Source organism: Watersipora subatra, chromosome 3, assembly GCF_963576615.1.
Source record: "Watersipora subatra chromosome 3, tzWatSuba1.1, whole genome shotgun sequence".
NCBI lineage: Eukaryota > Metazoa > Bryozoa > Gymnolaemata > Cheilostomatida > Watersiporidae > Watersipora > Watersipora subatra.
In genome coordinates this window covers 73,696,250-73,712,255 of record NC_088710.1, presented here as the reverse complement: position 1 = coordinate 73,712,255, position 16,006 = coordinate 73,696,250, and the positions used below count along the sequence as shown (strand labels likewise).

The window sequence follows — 16,006 nt, the reverse complement described above, 5'->3', positions numbered from 1 at the left end:
TTTTGTGGCAGCTGTGTTATCTGTGAATGTTTTCCACTGCCATAATGTTTTTATCAACAATTTTATCAACAAATTTTATCAACAATTTTTTCAATCAACAAAGAGCCCATGGTTACCCTTTTTAACATTTTTCAACATTCATACAAAGAGCTGCAGGTGAGGTGCCTTATGTTTGCAAACTTTGACTATTTCTAGTAAGTCAATGCTGGTTGGGTCTTTGTAATTATTAAAAAGATGTTATGGGCTTGAATTTTATATCAAAGTTGAACATTTAATGAGCCAATCAATGCATTTTAACAAACATTTACAACTTTTTAATCTCAAAACTTATCAAATTACTAATGTTTTGACTAAGGATACATTGTCCATGCCATGGTAGCATAGGTGGACCGGGCGGTCCAAGTATCCTACATAAATGCACACATACCTGGGAGATTGGGAAGGTGGTCCATCTATTCTATTTTTTTATTATTTCAGATAATCATGCCACAATTTTACAAAAAGAAAACAGACAGAAAAGCAGTATCCGAGAATCCTCCATACCGGCTCATGTATCCTCTTTGAAAGGATACATGAGCCACAGTTTTAAAACTCATTTTTCATCAAATGTTTTAGTGCAGGAGTCTAACGCCATTATAGTATTGTAGCAATTGCTTAAACCCATGGCGACATGAAATAGGAAGTTTTTTTGGCTTTTTTGGCAGAATATATTCAGATAACAAATTATTAGCACTTTTGGAGGCCCGCTTATCCTACTCCTCCCCTACTGAGCTGTAGTAAAAGTGTGCAATGCAAATATACTGCATGGTTGTGATATGCTTACTACTGCACTACTAATACAACAGTTACTACATTGATACCCTGGCAAAAATTTACAGCAAGTGTCATCAGGCCCGTATTCCCTGGGGCTTAGTGATTTTAGTGATTTTCGGCGGCTAAGTACTCAGAATTGCAGTCCAAGCTCGTTCACTCAATATTTCCAACAACTAATTTACTAGCAACTAGCATTCTATATTGTCTCCGAGGTGGTCGCGCCATATGAGTGATCTTGTGAGACTTTGTTAAGACTTGAAAACTGAACTTAATTGCTTGTAGTGGGGGTGTGAACAAGACCTCCAAACTTGCATTTTCCTTATCATAACATAACTGAATCAAAACATCGATGAAGAGCACTATTATATGGAGCAAGCTCGTCTAAATAATCTAATATTACACATATATAAAGATGTTGAAATAGATACAGAATCAGTTGTGAAAAATTTCTGCCATGGACACATTGACAGAACAAGAGCTATTGCTATAAAAAAGTAATATCTCTTGTTCTGTCAATGTCCCTTACAGAGATCTGTAGTGTCATGAGTTTTATATCGTAATTTTATTATTGTTTGTTAAATAAAGAAAATTTTTTGCCTTCCACGAACCATTTAAGCATTTATGCATACATTGAGGGTTATTGATGCTTAAAAGGTCCAGAGCCTTGGGGCGCTACCCCGAATCCCGTTGGGGTCTTACACCGCTCCCCCAAACCCCCAGGTGTTCATAACTAGTCAAAATATAATTTGCCGTTCCAACTTGCAACCAGGGAATACAGGCCTGAGTGTCACGCATTTTACATCCGGGCATCAGCGAGCAGTTATGATTTTGTCATAATAGTCACAACCCTGCTTTTAAGAGACATATAAACTGGTTTCTATAGGGTCAAAGAAAGTCATTCTTAGCCAGGGCAATCATGTGATAGTGGAACCAAAATAAGTCTATGAATTAATAAATCTACTATGATATTCTACACAGTTGCTACCCTAATCTCCTCGTCAATTAATATCAATTTACAATCAATATTAACTGTACAACTACATTTTGTTATTTGATTTCCAAGGGCTGGTCTTTGCCTCATGAACACACACTGAATGAGTGATGAGTGTGCATGGCTGAAGACTTAGGGTCCTTGCAGCTGCTCATGTGTAGGGGGGGGGGGGAGGGGATATGCGATTGCGGTGCGTGTGAGCTGTTTGGATTCCAATCACTCGCTACTTTAAAAAAGTTATGGCTTACCCGCCTTAACTGAGGGACATGAAGGTACACGACATGATAACAAAGTTGAGTTGACTGTTTGCTTTATAACAAACCCGGCCGTCCGTCTGCTCAAAATGGTTATTGGATCATTGTTGGAGTAATTAACGTAAAAGGAGCATGTAGCAGATAGCTGCAGGTTTATGGATAAATTGGATATGATCCAAACGAATGCTTATCACGAATCCCATTCAACTACAGATACCTTTTGACATGTTGTCACGCGTACCACTTTAACCTACTCATAGAGAATCGGAAAAACTCTGTAAACTTTGAGCTCACTAGCCGATAATCTGTTGTTAGTTTTCGGCTGATTTTGGAATGCCAATTTGCTCCCCAAATGAGAACATCAACCAATCGGCTCGGTCGATTGATATTACTTGTGCAAATATGTTCATCAATCTTATTGGTTACGCTAGCTTGTTTTGCATAAAAAGTGAAAACACAGTCGACCCACTCTGATTAGTTGTCAATACTTAACAACTGTGTGCAAATTGGTTTTTGAAAAAGTTTTAGTCGACCGAAAATAAGTTTTTCAAAGTTTGTCAACTGATCAAGATTTTGGCGAAATCTATACGATAATTATCGACTCGATAATTAAAACAAGCCAAGAATAGGACACTCGTGGTGCTGTACATCGTGTGTGGTCAGGTGGTGCTGTACATAGTGTGTGTGCTCAGGTGGTGCTGTACATAGTATGTGTGGTCAAATGGTGCTGTACATAGTATGTGTGCTCAGGTGGTGCTGTACATAGTATGTGTGGTCAGAACCTTTCAACATTCCATGTAACTTGGAGCAGGAAAGATATCTGATTATTCTACCTCGTTTGTTATCAGCCTTTATGGTGCTGAGGTAAGATTTATTGTTGTAGGGTTCTTATGGACTTGTAAAACTGGCCTACAATGAGTGCGATCAGAACTACTATGTAAGTACTGAATGGCATCAGTTAGTAAGTATTGCTTACACAGCTGCTACTTCTTTAGCTTCCATCATTCTCCTGTCAGCCTGTTTGCTGATCGGTCTGTGACTCGCGATCTCACACCCATGTGTTATAGAGGTGTTATAACCAACTCTAAGGGTCACAGGCTCTAAGTCTGCCAGTCAGCTGTCAGCTGTCAGAATCATCATCATTGCCCTCTATAGGCAGCAGCTGTAGCAGCTGCTTTATCGCTAGGTCATTGCTTCAATATCTGACCAATCAGTTCCAAAAGTGGTGCGTCAATTCTGACACGTTTTTTCTAGCTAATAATAATGTAAACAATTTTAATCCGTTACATAACTAAATAACCACATTAGAAGTATTGTATTTTCATATTATTCTACAACATACAATGCGTAGTAAGAGAGCAGGTAATACAGTACTATGGATCTCTTATAGCTACTCTATCAGTAGACAAGGCTAATCAGGGTATTTATTGCCTCATCTGTAGCAGCTCATGCCTCGGCTGCAGCTCTAGGAAGATTAGTGTCAAATAAAGAAGTGTAGAAACAGCACATTTTTATTCTTTCTGTAAAACATAACGGCATACAACAATTAATTAGGCCTACTAATGATACGGAAAGGGGAAAGAGGAAGTGGATGAGAGCGGCACCTGGCAACCAAGCCAAGCTATCAGGTTTATCTTGGGAAGTGTCCAAGTACTAAATTTGTCTTCAGCATCTAAAACAGAGTCTACAGTTTTTGCATGAATTCTAATATGTTTGAAATCTGAGAGTTTGAGAACTAACATTGGATTGTATACACATTCATGAGAAATTTTGATATCCAAATAAAGTTGCTCACAAACAACAGATCTGTGTATGTAAAGGGATCATGCCTTAGTTGAATTAAAACTATGTCTGGTTTGGCTGCTTTACTACTTGCAACATTTTGAGACTTTTCAGCGGTGCGGAGACGTTTTTCTATCTCATCGGAATCATCCAAATGAGTTTTCATCTATGCTACTCTGATGGGCTAAAATTTTAAACCATAACTACCACGTACAACTTTTATTATTTTATCTAGGTAAATCAGACACGCTGATTCCGATTTTGTACTCAAAATAAAGATGGGTCCACTAACTTTCAAAGTCATGAAGGCTTTTTTAAAGCGTTTCAATATTGATCTCTCAAACAACACAATCGGCACAACAAGCTCTGCCCATAAATGTGTGACATATGCTAGCTTTTTCGGAACGGAAGTTTGGGGTTGTTTTGTTCGATTTAGAATAATAGAGATGGGTATCTTAAAAGTAAAACCCATTATTATCTAAATTCAGCCTTCAAAATAATCTCAGTTTTTTATGAGAGGTAGATAAACTATTTAAAATTGCTCGTAGCCTGTTACAGAATGTTTGATAGGCTGAACGCCGAGAAAAATGAGCTCAAAAAAGCGCGATAAGAACACTAGCTTGTGATAAAATCGCGCTTTTTTGAGCTGATTTTTCTAATCGTTCAGCCTATCAAACATTCTGTAACAGGCCACGAGCAATTTTAAATAGTTTATCTACCTCTCATTAAAGACAGAGGTTATTTTGAAGGCTGATTTTAGATAATAATGAGTTTTAAGATACTCATCTCTATTATTTTAAATCGGACTAAACATCTCCAAACTTCTGTTTCTAAAAAGCTAGCATACGTCACATATTTATGGGCGCAGCTTGTTGTGCCGATTGTGTTGTTTTTGAGACCGATATTGAAACGCTGCGAAAAAGCCTTTATAACTTTGAAAGTTAGTGGACCAATCTTTATTTTCAGTAGAAAATCGGAAACAGCGTGTCTGATTTACCTAGATAAACGATAAGTTACGATTTAAATTTAAGTTTGACGCTTGATAATGATTGTTTAATAGTCCATGCGATATTCTATTGCTTTTATTGTTCTACATTTCTCTATTGTTTGTCAGTCGCCGCTTCTCTTTATTACAGGCAATGAAAATACTATCGAAGAAGAAGCTAATCAAAAAGGCAGGATTCATGAGTGAGTTATGTACTCGAGTGCTGATTAGACTATCAGCCACTGTAGATGCTCCGCGCAGCAGCGATGACACCTGGAATTATTTGCTTGCCATGTTGCCTCCCAGGCATAATGTCTTGTCCCACGAGTCCCTGGGAGATAATTAGCCTGCGTCTAGTATAGTCTGAGGCAAATATTTATTGCCGATGCTTTGATTACTTCGTTTTACTTAAAATGAGCCTGATATATCTTCTGTCAGTATTTTTCTAGTTTCTGTGAGAAAATTGCAAATTAGCATCTAAAAAAGTGAAGCACTGCAGACTCTGCTTTGAACTCATTGCCTCAACCCTTGTGTATTGAGGCAATGAGTACCTGAGAGGCCTTTTGCTCAAGTAGTACCTAACTGTCCTAAGGCAAATACATAACAGAGTTTATAGTACCCAGCCCCGCATAACTGCATTAGTCTGCGATTTTGGTGTAAGCCGAAGCTTTAGCATGTTGTGTGACGGATTCTGTGATTTGATCCTTAGGAAGGCCCCCACCAAGAGGACCAAGCGCTCGAAAAGTCGCTGCCAAACCTACTGCCAACCCACTAGAGAAAGTCTATTTGGAGATTGCTATTCTCAAGAAACTCAACCATCCTAATGTTGTACGGCTCATTGAGGTGCTTGATGATCCTGAGCAGGATAACCTCTATATGGCATTCGAGCTTGTCGAGCATGGGTGAGTGCACCATACCTCAGCTCAGTATTCTCCTCCTCCATATCTCCCTTCTCGGTATCTTTCCTCGGCGTCTTCCCCCTCAGCGTCTTCCTCCTCAGCGTCTTTCTCCTCGGCGTCTTCCTCCTCAGTAAGTATTCCCCCTCAGTAAGTATCCCCCCTCAGTAAGTATCTCCCTCCTCAGTAAGTATCTCCCTCCTCTGCCTGCAGGCTGTTTGATTTGTAAGTAGCACCTATTGAAATGTATTAATCGAAGTAGTAATGCTACAAATCTCTACTGCATACTTTGCCCAGCAAAGAGGTGCAGCTCATAATTATAATTGAAATAGCAGCACTCCTATCTAGCAGTCATTGAAACAAAAACTTTTGGCCAAAAAGATGTTTTTACAGCAACCTATAGAGTTTAGGTTTAAAAGCATTGCCTCATAATATTGCCTCCATGTATATTAAGTTGTGCAAAAGGAAACTTTATTTGCATGAATAACAGAGTAAAGAAAAAGTTCATTACAACAGCAGTCGTTCTTGTGAAATGCTAAGATCTTTTGCACGCATGGCCTACCTACGTGTTCTGTCATTTACCAGGTTCAAACTCGTGAGCGCTGCCACACACTAGGCTCATCCTCACATGTGTTGCCACACTCCAGTATTACGCCTGTGATGACAATTTTATGCTCACCGTCATTTTTTAGAGAGGTGATGGATGTACCAACAGACAACTACTTTGATGAGAAACTCTCACGGAGATACTTCAGGGATGTTGTTCACGGTGTAGAATATTGTGCGTATCTAAGTTGTATTGATGTGTTTTTGCATTTAGCTCCAATATGCAATATTGCGGTGTAGATCATAAATTAAACTACATTATAAAGTGGCAATAAACTGTAAAAGGCTAGATATTACAAAACTAGAAAGATACAAACTTGAGGGGATTGTTTTCTCATGATAAATCAGAAACAATAATTTAATTTTTAGCACAAATTATTTTCAAGATTGACATGCAATTCAAAAAGTTTACAATTTGATCACTAGATACTTCTTGAGTTGTAAAACTGACATATTATATTTAGAAACTGTGTTTGAGTAAATGTGGTCTCCTGTAGTTAAAATCTACCGATGACTTCTTTTTTGTAGTGCATCATCAAAAGATTGTACATAGAGATATTAAACCTTCTAACCTGCTAGTCAGTGAGTCTGGACAAATCAAGGTAGGTAAAACCTTAGTATTGGCTGTGCAAGCTTGTACTTAATCTACCTACGCATGGCTATTCTCCCCTAATGGAAGTAGATAGCTTTAAGGACTATAGTTCATATTTATATAGTAGATATAGTATATCGCATCAACTTGCATAGAGACCTAGCGGCTGAGCTGTTCTCTTGATAGATATGTGACTTTGGTGTGAGCAATGAGTTTACCGGTGCTGATGCATTCCTTACCAACACAGCCGGAACTCCCGCTTTCATGGCACCAGAGACGCTGCAAGGCTCAACAGAGCTCTACAGTGGCAAGGCATTAGACATCTGGGCTCTTGGCATCACACTCTACTGCTTTGTCTTTGGCAAGGTTCGCTTCTCACTTCATGTAATTTGACCCCTTTTCATCGCATGCGCCTCTTTTGGAGTCATTTAAGCATCCAATTGAGAGCGATAAAGTACAGCTTTTCAAAGTTACACGCATGCAAGGATCACAGACTACTTGTATACATTGACTACTTTTGTGACTTATCTAATCTGAACATATATACAGTAAAACCTTTCCTTGAACGCCATGGCACTCCATTTTTCAACCCTTCCTCTATAGTGGCGCTTAATTAGAGGTGACGTTCAATTAGAGGGTGGCGTTATATCTTTCTAATAGCTCGTCAGAATTTTGGGAAAATAAATTTAACTCTTTTACGGGTGAAGCGAATGTCACCTATATTTTGTACTCTCCTTCTGGTAAAGTGACATTAATTGTTTCAGATGCAATGAATTTGCTAACTTACCTTCAACTTGTCATAGATCTCTAAATTGATATGCATTGGAATGCTGAGTAATATCTCTACCAGTTGATATCTATTGTTTGCAATTAATCTATGATGATCTTATAGCCTGCGCTGTGATTTGTTGGAGCTTTCAATTTTTTATTTCATTCTAAATTTAACAATAAAGCATCAAAGCTCATTGCACTCATTGATATATTTGCTAGTTTGCAGAAGTGGAGTTATGAGTATTGGTTCGTCGTAAGCTTTATATAACTGCAATGATGCTATCAATTATTATGCTATAAATCTGCAAACTTATAGGTTATATTATATAATAGTAATCTATCAAACGCTACAGATATATATTCAGGAACAAGTAACATAAACAAACCATACTTATAATACATGCACAAATTAAAATTAACATTTTTGAAACAAAACTATTTGCATCGTTTGCTTAACCAGTTACGTTCTTATTGTTGCTTTCGTTTGGACTCATTTCATTTTCTGGCTCAGTATCTTCTGACCTCAACTGTTTTTCTGTAGTGATGAAATAGTAAAAAGTGAACTAGTACAACCTTTACGCTTTGCCATTTAAAATACACTCGTCACGCAAATATTGGAAAACCATGTGTAATCTTGCACACGTGTACTAAACAGATGTCGTAGCCTCAAAGTAGTAGTACAGATTCCATAGTAACTGTTAAACAGTTTTTTATATACGTTGATGTATCAAGTTCGCGTTAAACAAGTCTTGATTATTAGCCCGATACGGTTATTAATTATTTCTATGAAGTTGCTTTCAAAGTTTTAATGAAAAACTGTAAAGTGTTGGAGTTGAAAAATGGACTTTGATACGAGCAGAAGCAACGAAAGAATTAATTGTTGTTGCTGTAACCGGAGTCATTGTTAGTACAATTTTGTGAAAGCATTTTTGCTGATCACTCATGGGTTCGTAAGGAACAAAGAATGTCAAAGTGATGGTCATTTAGGGGTAGTGTTCAAACCTTCTACAGTGGTGTTCAAATAGAAGTGGTGGTCAATTAATAGAGATGGCGTTCAAATAAAGTTGGCGCTCAAATACAGGTTTTGCGGTATATGCGTCCTTTATGTGCATAACTGTATAGTTGTAATAGGAACATGCGCGTGTATCCAATATGTATACATCCTGTATGTGCAAAACTCTATGTATGTTTTTGCATATATCCTCTTATTCTGGATGCATGTGTGTGCTATTCATAATTGCGTAGTCCGTCACTGTATGAATTAGAACCCCTTTCGTTGCAGTGTCCATACTTGGATGACATACCAGTAGCATTGCATCAGAAAATAATCAAAGACCCAGTGCCATACCCTGAAAGGTAGGAGTTTGTTGTTGACATCACATCTAGAAATGTTACTCAACTGCATATATGCTCAACATATATAATTATGGTTGTGTATTCTAGTCCAGAGATCAGTTGGCAGTGTAAAGAGTGTATAAACCAGATGCTTGAGAAAAAGCCTGAATCAAGAATTACATTAGATGAGCTTAAACTGAATGCCTGGGTAACTAAGGATGGTACTGAACCAATGTTGGAGACGTCGCAGAACTGCCCTGATGGTCTCATTAAAGTAAACGATGAGGACATCAAAAACTCAATACGCACAATCCCTAAGCTAGAAACACTTGTAAGTACGAAGCGCAACTAAATGGTAAGTCATTGTCTGAGTGGATACAGCGGCAAAGCATTAGTTGAGCTTCTTTTTGAAATACAGCATGTATCTCTTTGAAGTTGGAAGGTAGGAATGTTCACGACTTGCCTTGTCAATCTTGCAGATCTTAGTACGGAAGATACTGAAGAATAGGTCATTTAGACATCCATTTAAATCGGAGCGACCGTTGTCAGCTCCTGGCAGCAGGTAGGCTGACTTTTAGCAATTGCTCTTTGTACATTTTCAGCTCAGCATAACAGCTTATCATTGATAATAGTATCAAACTAGGGAGTTCTGAAGTGAGCCCTTGTACCACTGCACACCTGACACTTCATGTACCACTGTACACTTCATGGACCACTGTACACCTGACGCTTCATGTACCACTGTACACTTCATGTACCACTGTACACTTCATGTACCGCTGTACACCTGACACTTCATGTACCACTGTACACTTCATGGACCACTGTACACTTGACACTTCATGTACCACTGTACACTTCATGTACCATTGTACACTTCATGTACCGCTGTACACCTGACACTTCATGTACCGCTGTACACCTGACACTTCATGTATCACTGGACACCTGACTCTTCATGTACCACTGTACACCTGACACTTCATGTACCACTGGACACCTGACACTTCATGTACCACTGGACACCTGACACTTCATGTACCGCTGTACACCTGACACTCCATGTACCGCTGTACACCTGACACTTCATGTACCGCTGTACACCTGACACTTCATGTACCACTGTACACCTGACACTTCATGTACCACTGTATACCTAACACTTCATGTACCACTGTACACCGGTCACCTCATGTAGTATTATATATTTAACACCTCAAGTACCTTTATACACTTGACACCTCATGTATCTGTAAATGATTGACACTGCACCATTATACACTTGACACTTCATGTATATTTTATTCACTCGGATGCTTCAAGAAGGTCTACATCAAAAATTTCTTATATATTCTTTTCCAACAGTTGCTTTCAACCTAAAGACATATCGTCTGTGAAACTGAAGCGCACAATAAAGTATCGAAGCCTATGAGGCACTATAATAAGGTTTAAAGCATGGACACGGCTGCACATGTATTAGGTTTAGTGATCTGTTTATTAGTTTCATAGCCTCTGGTACGCTTTAACAATTTTATGTTTCACCGATTGTTATAAGTTTTAAGAGACAAATTTTTTCCCAGCCCTTCGTGAAGCCATTTTTGCTAGCAAATGTTTTTCGTCTCTGACTCAACGCCTTGATGGCATCCTCTGTGTTAACTCCTTGATGGCGTCCTCTGTGTTAACTCCTTGATGGCATCCTCTGTGTTAACTCCTTGATGGCATCCTCTTTGTTAACTACAAAACCATAAATTTTGTTAATTTGGACCACAATCTCAGACTGCAGTCTATTACGCATGTAGCATGAGTGCATCACCTGATTGTATAGACACGTGCATAGTCTAGTAGTTGACTGCCTTGTCTATGACTTGGTCATTTGCTGTTTAGAGTGTGAGGTTAAGAGTTATGGTCTCTATGCAGCATGACTTAGCATATTCAATCACTGTATAGACTTAGTTCTAACAGCAGCGCCTCACCACTGCTATAGATCTTCAAATAACAAACTGTTTTAAAGGAGAGAAGCTAAGAAACTGGTGTAAGGCGGTTGGGTGAAGCTCCAGCCAACACATACATGTAGATCGAGGTGTATCAACAAATTTTTATTTTAACAGAGCTAATCTCGCTCTAACATCTAATGGGATGACCCCTACTTCAGAAGAAACCGGCAGCAAAGACTCCCTTCAATGCTAAATTTGCAATATACTGGCTTGAATCTCATACCTGCAATAAAGAAGTAGAGAAGACGAGCAGAACAGCTCATGGCCACTCACAAAACTTTGCCATCTTCTTTAACTATTGAAAGAAGTTGTTTTATTTACTCAAAAACTCAACATTTCTTCATTTATTTTTTAATATAATTTATAATTGTAGATGAATTTCGAAACATTTATATTTGTGTATTTGATAACATTCTTGATATTTTTATATGGAAAGACCCTCAGCGAAATTTATGTAATATTTGTATTATTTATGCAAACTATAATTGAGATGTGATTTTTATAGGAGTGTATATACTGTGTGTATTTCATTAGCATAATAAGCTATACTGCGTACGATTCCTGTCTGGTCTCTCACACTGTAAACCTCAAATTAGGACAGGAAACTTTGTTAATATGATTAGATTATTTCGATGATCTTTTTAACAATACTTTTAATGCGATAAATTAGTATCTGTATACTTTAAATAAGCTTATGATCGGTGAGAAGAGAGGAGCTAATCATAGACATAACTATTAGCTTTATTAATGATAAGCAATAAAATCATATTTTACTGGAACTTGTTTCTGTCTTCACATTTTCTCTTCGGATCATACTGCAGGTGCATTCAGCTGCTATCGACTCAGACAATCACTTACTGCTGCCACCAACTCCAGCATTTGACAGCCTGTCACGAGCAACTTGCACCCATTTCTCAATTCAATAAATGATAATGCTAGCAATTAGCAGTTGTCTTCCCATTTGTAAGGAAGGGAAGGTTCTAACCATATATGCAGCTGAACTTGTAAAGTGATTTACTAACTAAATTTGTATGCTATATACCGGTATGTGTCTAGATGCACCACTGTAATATGTAAGGTGTAATTGTTATAGGAGTGTGTATATAAAAGTGTATTTCATATGCGTGATTGGCTATACTGCATGACTCATGTCTGGTCTGCACATACTCATAAGTGATTTGAATAGCAACAACCTGTTGACTAAGAAGAACCTAAGATATGATGTTACAGATTGTCAGAGATACAAAACTATTTATTTCTATCTTGTCAGTCCTCTTGCTGAAGTCTCACTATCAGACCGCTGAGAGCACAAGCTTAGTCACATCTATCTATATATCTACATGTATATAAACAGATATCAAAGTTTGCCTTCTGTTTTCTGTTGGTTTCTTGCTTTCCGTCGTCGCTGTGTCCAGCAATTAACGGTTAAAATCTCGCGATGAAAAGTCCTTAACATACTGGAATTGAAGTCGCGATGATAGCGAGTGCAAGTACGCGAACTGCGCACCTGACCACAAGGCTAAGCGATGATAGCGAGTGCAAGTATGCGAACCTGCGCACCTGACCACAAGGCTAAGCGATGATAGCGAGTGCAAGTATGCGAACCTGCGCATCTGACCACAAGGCTAAGCGATGATAGCGAGTGCAAGTATGCGAACCTGCGCACAAGGCTAAGCGATGATAGCGAGTGCAAGTATGCGAACCTGCGCACCTGACCACAAGGCTAAGCGATGATAGCGAGTGCAAGTATGCGAACCTGCGCACAAGGCTAAGCGATGATAGCGAGTGCAAGTACGCGAACCTGCGAACCTGCGCACAAGGCTAAGCGATGATAGCGAGTGCAAGTATGCGAACCTGCGCACAAGGCTAAGCGATGATAGCGAGTGCAAGTATGCGAACCTGCGCACCTGACCACAAGGCTAAGCGATGATAGCGAGTGCAAGTATGCGAACCTGCGCACAAGGCTAAGCGATGATAGCGAGTGCAAGTATGCGAACCTGCGCACCTGACCACAAGGCTAAGCGATGATAGCGAGTGCAAGTATGCGAACCTGCGCACCTGACCACAAGGCTAAGCGATGATAGCGAGTGCAAGTATGCGAACCTGCGCACCTGACCACAAGGCTAAGCGATGATAGCGAGTGCAAGTATGCGAACCTGCGTACCTGACCACAAGGCTAAGCGATGATAGCGAGTGCAAGTATGCGAACCTGCGCATCTGACCACAAGGCTAAGCGATGATAGCGAGTGCAAGTATGCGAACCTGCGTACCTGACCACAAGGCTAAGCGATGATAGCGAGTGCAAGTATGCGAACCTGCGCACCTGACCACAAGGCTAAGCGATGATAGCGAGTGCAAGTATGCGAACCTGCGCACCTGACCACAAGGCTAAGCGATGATAGCGAGTGCAAGTATGCGAACCTGCGTACCTGACCACAAGGCTAAGCGATGATAGCGAGTGCAAGTATGCGAACCTGCGCACCTGACCACAAGGCTAAGCGATGATAGCGAGTGCAAGTATGCGAACCTGCGCACCTGACCACAAGGCTAAGCGATGATAGCGAGTGCAAGTATGCGAACCTGCGTACCTGACCACAAGGCTAAGCGATGATAGCGAGTGCAAGTATGCGAACCTGCGTACCTGACCACAAGGCTAAGCGATGATAGCGAGTGCAAGTATGCGAACCTGCGTACCTGACCACAAGGCTAAGCGATGATAGCGAGTGCAAGTATGCGAACCTGCGTACCTGACCACAAGGCTAAGCGATGATAGCGAGTGCAAGTATGCGAACCTGCGCACCTGACCACAAGGCTAAGCGATGATAGCGAGTGCAAGTATGCGAACCTGCGCACCTGACCACAAGGCTAAGCGATGATAGCGAGTGCAAGTATGCGAACCTGCGTACCTGACCACAAGGCTAAGCGATGATAGCGAGTGCAAGTATGTGAACCTGCACACCTGACCACAAGGCTAAGCGATGATAGCGAGTGCAAGTATGCGAACCTGCGCACCTGACCACAAGGCTAAGCGATGATAGCGAGTGCGAGTACGCGAACCTGCGTACCTGACCACAAGGCTAAGCGATGATAGCGAGTGCAAGTACGCGAACCTGCGCACCTGCGCACAAGGCTAAGCGATGATAGCGAGTGCAAGTATGCGAACCTGCGCACAAGGCTAAGCGATGATAGCGAGTGCAAGTACGCGAACCTGCGTACCTGACCACAAGGCTAAGCGATGATAGCGAGTGCAAGTATGTGAACCGGCGCACCTGACCACAAGGCTAAGCGATGATAGCGAGTGCAAGTATGCGAACCTGCGCACCTGACCACAAGGCTAAGCGATGATAGCGAGTGCAAGTATGCGAACCTGCGCACCTGACCACAAGGCTAAGCGATGATAGCGAGTGCAAGTATGCGAACCTGCGCACAAGGCTAAGCGATGATAGCGAGTGCAAGTACGCGAACCTGCGCATCTGACCACAAGGCTAAGCGATGATAGCGAGTGCAAGTATGCGAACCTGCGCACCTGACCACAAGGCTAAGCGATGATAGCGAGTGCAAGTATGCGAACCTGCGCTCCTGACCACAAGGCTAAGCGATGATAGCGAGTGCAAGTATGCGAACCTGCGCACCTGACCACAAGGCTAAGCGATGATAGCGAGTGCAAGTATGCGAACCTGCGCACCTGACCACAAGGCTAAGCGATGATAGCGAGTGCAAGTATGCGAACCTGCGCACCTGACCACAAGGCTAAGCGATGATAGCGAGTGCAAGTATGCGAACCTGCGCACCTGACCACAAGGCTAAGCGATGATAGCGAGTGCAAGTATGCGAACCTGCGCACCTGACCACAAGGCTAAGCGATGATAGCGAGTGCAAGTATGCGAACCTGCGCGTCTGACCACAAGGCTAAGCGAGGATAGCGAGTGCAAGTATGCGAACCTGCGCACCTGACCACAAGGCTAAGCGATGATAGCGAGTGCAAGTATGCGAACCGGCGCACAAGGCTAAGCGATGATAGCGAGTGCAAGTATGCGAACCTGCGCACCTGACCACAAGGCTAAGCGATGATAGCGAGTGCAAGTATGCGAACCTGCGCACAAGGCTAAGCGATGATAGCGAGTGCAAGTATGCGAACCTGCGCACCTGACCACAAGGCTAAGCGATGATAGCGAGTGCAAGTATGTGAACCGGCGCACAAGGCTAAGCGATGATAGCGAGTGCAAGTACGCGAACCTGCGCATCTGACCACAAGGCTAAGCGATGATAGCGAGTGCAAGTATGCGAACCTGCGTACCTGACCACAAGGCTAAGCGATGATAGCGAGTGCAAGTACGCGAACCTGCGTACCTGACCACAAGGCTAAGCGATGATAGCGAGTGCAAGTACGCGAACCTGCATACCTGACCACAAGGCTAAGCGATGATAGCGAGTGCAAGTACGCGAACCTGCGCACCTGCGCACAAGGCTAAGCGATGATAGCGAGTGCAAGTACGCGAACCTGCGCACCTGACCACAAGGCTAAGCGATGATAGCGAGTGCAAGTACGCGAACCTGCGCATCTGACCTAAATATGTGCGTTTTGTTGTAAATTAATATTACTTTTTGCATTTGTTCTTCTTTTGAAATTTTTTGTATAAGTCATTTTAAAATCCATTACTCATTTTTCTTTATTTGTAATTTTCAATTGTGCCGTTTCGATTTCAAAAGTTCCGTTACAGTGCAACTGTAACATCACAATTTCAATTTCCGGTTATTGCAAAAGGCAATCGCTAAAAATTGTAAAACTATAAAATGATGACATGGACATTTTTTAGTAAGAACTGCTTCTACATTCGCTCTCAGTTCGGTCAGACACCCTCATGAGCTTCACCGATGTATTTAATCTTGATATCTCATTTTACGTTTGTGTCAGTATCGATTATCGACAGGTACCAGTATAGTCGTATTCAAAATATTAATGAACAGTTTCTGCAGCAATGGTAAC

General features: G+C 41.1%; 1 protein-coding gene across 4 annotated transcripts in view; it reads left to right on the top strand.

The window, feature by feature from the left end:
• The window catches only part of LOC137391735 (calcium/calmodulin-dependent protein kinase kinase 2-like), a 36,925-nt gene extending 25,127 nt beyond the window's left edge, over window positions 1-11,798 (top strand). For all 4 annotated transcript variants that reach the window (XM_068078268.1, XM_068078269.1, XM_068078271.1 and 1 more), the window contains 10 exons: window positions 2,942-2,995; window positions 4,977-5,028; window positions 5,535-5,727; window positions 6,414-6,502; window positions 6,856-6,929; window positions 7,106-7,285; window positions 8,973-9,046; window positions 9,134-9,356; window positions 9,505-9,587; window positions 11,134-11,798. In XM_068078268.1, the coding sequence (XP_067934369.1) occupies window positions 2,942-2,995; window positions 4,977-5,028; window positions 5,535-5,727; window positions 6,414-6,502; window positions 6,856-6,929; window positions 7,106-7,285; window positions 8,973-9,046; window positions 9,134-9,356; window positions 9,505-9,587; window positions 11,134-11,212 (1,101 nt within the window). In that variant the 3' untranslated portion in view covers window positions 11,213-11,798. The remainder of the gene's footprint in view (window positions 1-2,941; window positions 2,996-4,976; window positions 5,029-5,534; window positions 5,728-6,413; window positions 6,503-6,855; window positions 6,930-7,105; window positions 7,286-8,972; window positions 9,047-9,133; window positions 9,357-9,504; window positions 9,588-11,133) is intronic.
• Window positions 11,799-16,006: the final 4,208 nt, after the last annotated feature.